This window comes from Lepisma saccharinum, chromosome 13 (assembly GCF_977018435.1).
Source record: "Lepisma saccharinum chromosome 13, izLepSacc3.1, whole genome shotgun sequence".
Taxonomy (NCBI): domain Eukaryota; kingdom Metazoa; phylum Arthropoda; class Insecta; order Zygentoma; family Lepismatidae; genus Lepisma; species Lepisma saccharinum.
This window is the reverse complement of record NC_139241.1, coordinates 12,940,112-12,946,372: the sequence shown is the minus strand read 5'-3', so window position 1 is coordinate 12,946,372 and position 6,261 is coordinate 12,940,112. Positions and strand designations below refer to the sequence as shown.

At 39.6% G+C, this 6,261-nt stretch overlaps 1 protein-coding gene across 3 annotated transcripts in view; it reads left to right on the top strand.

The window, feature by feature from the left end:
* The window catches only part of LOC145996877 (putative peptidyl-tRNA hydrolase PTRHD1), a 29,742-nt gene extending 24,630 nt beyond the window's left edge, over positions 1–5,112 (top strand). For all 3 annotated transcript variants that reach the window (XM_083133426.1, XM_083133425.1, XM_083133427.1), the window contains exon 3: positions 4,911–5,112. In XM_083133426.1, the coding sequence (XP_082989552.1) occupies positions 4,911–5,087 (177 nt within the window). In that variant the 3' untranslated portion in view covers positions 5,088–5,112. The remainder of the gene's footprint in view (positions 1–4,910) is intronic.
* Positions 5,113–6,261: the final 1,149 nt, after the last annotated feature.

The window sequence follows — 6,261 nt, the reverse complement described above, 5'->3', positions numbered from 1 at the left end:
CCCCATCTGTGTGTGTATATATATATATATATATATATATATATATATATATATATATATATATATATATAAAAAAGAAAGGTAAAGTATTCCCCTGTGCACAGCACCACGCCATTAGGCGTATAGGGGGTGTGGCGGTAACGCCCCACACTTTCTTGATTCGGTCGTGAGTGGGGTGATGTGATCAGCATCACGCCCCTGACCGCCTTTACCCCCCAGGGTTTCCCCCAGGTACCCATGTTATTCGACGCTGGGTAGGCGCCGGGGCCACTTCCACCGTTAGAAAAGTTCCCGGATTTGAACCGGCCGGGGATCGAACCCGGGACCCGGGACCTTGAGCATGGTAGTCAGACGCGTTACCGACTGAGCCACCGCGGCCACTATATATATATATATATATATATTTACTTGAGAAAGTTATATCAATACAAGTTACTACTACAAAGAAGTTTTGATTTGGTTTATTTTACTTTGCTTTTCTGCCACTTTTTCTAATCGCAAAGATGAGGATGATTGATGATGTGATGAAACTGATGAAGGGACACGCACAAGGAACACCCATGCCCAGGTTGGGATTCGAACCCTTGGCCCCAATGTTAACAAATATTATTATATTATTTGTAGAAAACTCCCTCTCTCTCTCTCTCTCTCTCTCTCTCTCTCTCTCTCTCTCTCTCTCTCTCTCTCTCTCTCTCTCTCTCTCTCTCTCTCTCTCTCTCTCTCTCTCTCTCTCTCTCTCTCTCTCTCTCACACACACACACACACACACACACACACACACACACACACACACACACACACACACACACACACACACACACACACACACACACACACACACACACACACACACACACACACACACACACACACACACACACACACACACACACACACACACACACACACACACACACACACACACACACACACACACACACACACACACACACACACACACACACACACACACACACACACACACACACACACACACACACACACACACACACACACACACACACACACACACACACACACACACACACACACACACACACACACACACACACACACACACACACACACACACACACACACACACACACACACACACACACACACACACACACACACACACACACACACACACACACACACACTCACTCACTCACTCACTCACTCACTCACTCACTCACTCACTCACTCACTCACTCACTCACTCACTCTCTCTCTCTCTCTCTCCCCCCCCCCCCTAAAGCCTCCCTGCTAATTTACCTCAGCATTTATATCGTATTTATGAATATTGTGTGGAAAATTTTATCTTATTGCTGTTACCACTATTAATTAATTCTTGTGATTGCAGCTAATCTAGGTGTATAATTTCAAATAATAAAACTTAGTATTATAAGATGCTATAGAAACACAATTTGTAAAATGTAATATGAAAGGCAAGTGCTAGTGAATAAAACCCACAGTACCTAGTGTGTATTCCCGATTTTTTCTTTATATGTGGAAATAAGCTCAAGACATGGCACTGGCCTACATGCATTAACGATTAGCAATTTCTATGGAAAATAGATTATTCTAAATGGTTTCACATACAAAATCTTCTATTCTATCCATTCTCCTTTTTGACTGTAGTAAACATTCACTGGTAAAAGGTTGGAAGCAGTCATTTGTATGAATTAAAGATTGGTTGAAAGAATATCACGAAGAAATAAAAGAACATTTTCAGAAAAATATGGCTGGTCCATGTGTGTTTATGTAGATGGCCCAGAGTATACATCGCTGTTGAGACAAGTATCCTTACTCCCAAGGACAGTCCTTCTTTTGATAGGTTGCAAGAGTTCTTTCTGGTATGCTTCAGCTTTTAGTATGTTGGGATGTGAAAAAAAAATAGATGCCAGTGGCAGTGTGGTCTTGATGTAAGATGTAGCATGAAAACGAGTTTTCACTCTAATATGTTACGTGAGTATATATATTGGTATAGCCTCTATGCTTGGAATAGAGTAGGGATGGCCTAGTAAAAACGATAGTAAAATCAGAGAATCAGGATTTCCGAGGGCATTTGGATTTTGAATGGAATCCAGATTTCGAATTCAATCCATCCTGGCTCACGCTTATTTTAAATATTTAAATAGCACGTAACTAAGTCTACTGAATACATTTGCAGCTAATCCCAAACTGAGAAAGAGGAATAGTTGGCTAACTGAAAAGCAATGTAATCAGTGTTGTTGCAGTAGTATTGTGCAACAGTTCTTTGTTTTGGCCAAACATGCCCACATTGCTCGATGGTTCCTTATCTGTCGTAGCAGTTGCACAAGAGCAATATTTGGATAGATAGGACAAGTTCGCGCTTCAGTTTAATGCGCAAGCACTTTCTGACGCCGAAAGAATATAATCATTTGCATCTGCTTCCTGAGATAGCATGCTTCGGAGCTCAAACAATGAAATCGTATACAACACAAAATGTCATATATATTTCTATCTGCTTTCAACCAAACTTTTCTTGGTCTCATGCTTTTCTTCAGCACCCCTTAATTTTCGTCTGCATCTGCCATGTTACGTTAGGTATGACTTACTAAACCTTTGTTGTCACATTGGAGTAACACCGCTGTCATTGTAGACAACAGACATTGATCGTAATCTGAAAGAGAACCTGCATTTGCTTTCCTCTATTAGGGGCAGGGGAGTCTCTACAATTATTAGTGGCTGTTGTCTTTCTTCCACCATTATTATTATTTTTTGTTAAAAATTTCTTTTTCTTTTTTAAGACACAGTATATGGTCATTGGCGTGCATAAACAAGCCTTGTTCATTTAAAATTACAAAACATGTGCTTGTAGTGGCCAAAACAAACAAAATTGAAACAAGTCACTAGTAGTGTTCAGTTTCATTGGCATATTTTCATAAAAGCCAATTAAATGTTCATTGGTATTTGATGTAATGGCTAAAGAATGCATGTTTTATTTATTTTAATCATCACACCCCCAAAATTTCATCCTGCGCCCCCTTAGTACACCTACATGATTAATACTGACACCATATCATACGTACAAAAAAATATTCAGATTACAACTGATCTCATCTACCAACTTTTTGTTAACCTGTACCAATTATTTTATGGTCAAAAATGAAAACCTGAAGTAATGCAATCATTTCATAAAAGAAGAGAAATCTACTCTATTACTAAGCGCAGTCGGCTTCTTTCATGTGCGGTGCCAGAAAATTTTGACCGGCTGGGCAGGAGCCAAATACTGATAAATTAGGGTTGGCAGTTTGAGTTTCACCACAGATATTACTTCGCCCTCTCTCGAATTCCTTTGTATTTCTTTCACCTTTTCTCATTGCTGTTGTACGTCTTATTTTTCCCTTCCACCATTTTTCTCTGCTTGTATTACCCCGTCCCCCCTCTCTCTGTGTTTTAAATGAACATCTTCTTGCACGGGTAATCTGTTCACCAAATCTTTTGATTAAAATTCTCTCCATCCCCTCCAGTCTAGAAAAAAGTAGCGAAAGTAACCGATGTCGTCACCTGTTGTAAAGCCTCTTGGCTATCATTCCTATCTTTCCTGTCGGATCCCACTTTAAACTGTAGGTCCAGTCCCGATTAGCCTTACTGTGCATAAAGTGGACTTACAACACCAAATCAATCAATCTATCTTTCCTGTGTGAATCTTGATATGGCCTCCCCTACTTCTCTCATTTATGTGTTCCTTTCCTGATGCCCTTCAATTGCTCAGTATGTACTTCGCTTTGTACAGTCATGGGCACTTCTGGGTTGTAATGATTCCATTGAAAGTTAATGGAATTGTTATAACCCAGAAGTGTCCGTGACTGTACAGGGGATATTTTATCTTAACCCTTTAAATTAAGAAGAAATTTATCATAGCCCATACTTTGTTAGTTGAACGACATATTACATTAATTGATTTGATTTATTTGTTGTATTTAACTTCGCTTTTCTTCCACTTTTGGCTAATCACGAAGATGAGGATGAATTGTGATAAGATGAAGCAGACGAAGGGACAATCACAAACACACATGGGCAGATCGCAAAACCACAAAAAAGCTCCATGTAGGATTGTACTGGCTGTGAGTCCAGACGCCATAGTTTCGTTAGTCTGCTAAATGCAGTCCAGGGTGTACTACGTGGGAGACAGTCTGACATTGGGTTGGTAGATTAGAGTATATTGTTAAATTCATGAGACAATTATTGAAAATATGGATCGAAGCCCATTTTCCCTCCGAAATTTGCTTTCCCTCTGTAATTCGTTATCCTTCCAGAACCTGTCTTGCCTCCTTAATTCTTCTCGCTCTGAAATCTGGATCACCTCCAAAATCTGGATAGTATATTTCCCGAATCCAGGTTTCAAATATTCCGGAATCTGGACTCCGAATTTTTTTTGGCCATCTCTAGTATAGAGTCTATATAGACCATGGGAAAGTGAATGCTAATGAATAAAAAATAGTTCAAATTTCACCACCAGATGGGAATATGATGCTGATATAACAACAGCCAGAAGTCGGACATGAAAAACTTTTTTTGAGTGTATGTCAGTACAGCAGTGTTCAATATGTGCACTGTGTCAATGTGAATGACCCTGTGTAAGTGTAAGACAGCGTAATCAATAATTCAGCAGTAGGATGTTTGTTGGTCACTGCTCACCAGACATCAGTGACATATTTCCACCTGGTAGTTAAAATTGGAACGGTTTGTTTCATCAGTATTCGCTTCTCCATTGTATCCATGGTGCCTGTACCAAGTTTCACATTAATCTGCTGCTTTGAATAGGCTCTAGAGGGCTATGAGTAGAAGAACTTTAATTATGACTACCTGGTACAACAACTATAGGCATTCTATTTCCAGGATTGTTCTCTTGTAAGCTTTCCTCTTGTTATTTACAGGCACCTGATGAGCAGTCGTTACATAATCTCCAATCTAAACTTGAAGAAGCAGGTGTGAAGCATAAGCTTTGGATTGAGCAACCAGAGAACTTTCCAACGTGTCTTGTTGTGAAACCTTACCCAAAGGAGGAAGTGCAGAAATATTTTAAGAAGTTTAGGCTTTATAAAGGAAGTTAGAATGTAATTATATAACTGAACAACATCAGTTGCATTTTCTTTCTTTTCATTTACCCATGGAGCCAGGCACGTAGCCAGGGGGGAGGGGCTGAAGCCCATCCCCCCAAAATCCTACAATTATTTAATTTGAATAGTGTATATTGGTAAAAAAATTTACTTTCTAGCAGGATGTTTAATAAGTTGTAATGTACTGAGAAATTAATCCTCGTGGCATCTACAGCCCCCCCCCCCCTACTGTTTCACCTTTAGATGGCAGCTGCTGGTAATGCATGATCCCCTCCGAAATAAATTTCTGGCTATGGACTTGCTTGTAGGACATACTTCAAAGTAAACCCATTGCAATTGCACAAATTTAATGCAGTGATTCTACTATTCTGAAAGTCCCCTTTTTAGAAATGGTGGTGCCACCAGCCTCCATGGCAGAGTTGTCAGCACAACACACTACGAAGCCAGAGATCGCAGGTTTGAACCCTGGGTAGCACATGGATGCATTGTTGCATTTGTTTCATCATCTATTTCATCAGTTCATTATCCATTCTCATCATTAAAATTAATCTAAGAGGTAGAAAACTACATAAAATATCATATTTTAAACCATACTTTTTTGCAAAAGATGGATGTGTGACCACACTATCTGAAGTCTTTTTTTTAAAAAAAAATAACAATATTGTGCTGGTATTACCAGTACTTAAAAATCATTTTCAATACCAAACTGTCTTTGATGCATGGAATACTCATGAATGTACCGGGTGATCCGTTTGAGATGTCAGAAAAGTAAACCTTTATACACAAGAGGTTAATGTACGTATCTCTGAGCAGCTTGTTGTAATATAAGCACAAAGGATGTAAGTTTCGAATGAGTGGAGGTTACTGACTTCAGCTGCGTAGCGGCAGTAGCATGCATGTAATACTCGAAAACTTTGCATACCATACGATATACTGTGTGCGCTGTTGTGCTGTGATCACCACCTTTGTTACCATGCACATTAGCGCCACCTGTGGCTGAAGTCTGTAAACCTCCACTCATTCGAAACTTACATCCTTTGTGCTTATATTACAACAAGCTGCTCGGAGATATGTACATTAACCTCTTGTGTATAAAGGTTTACTTTTCTGACATCTCAAACGGATCACCCGGTACATTCAAATTGAATATAGCCCAAATCGACACGCA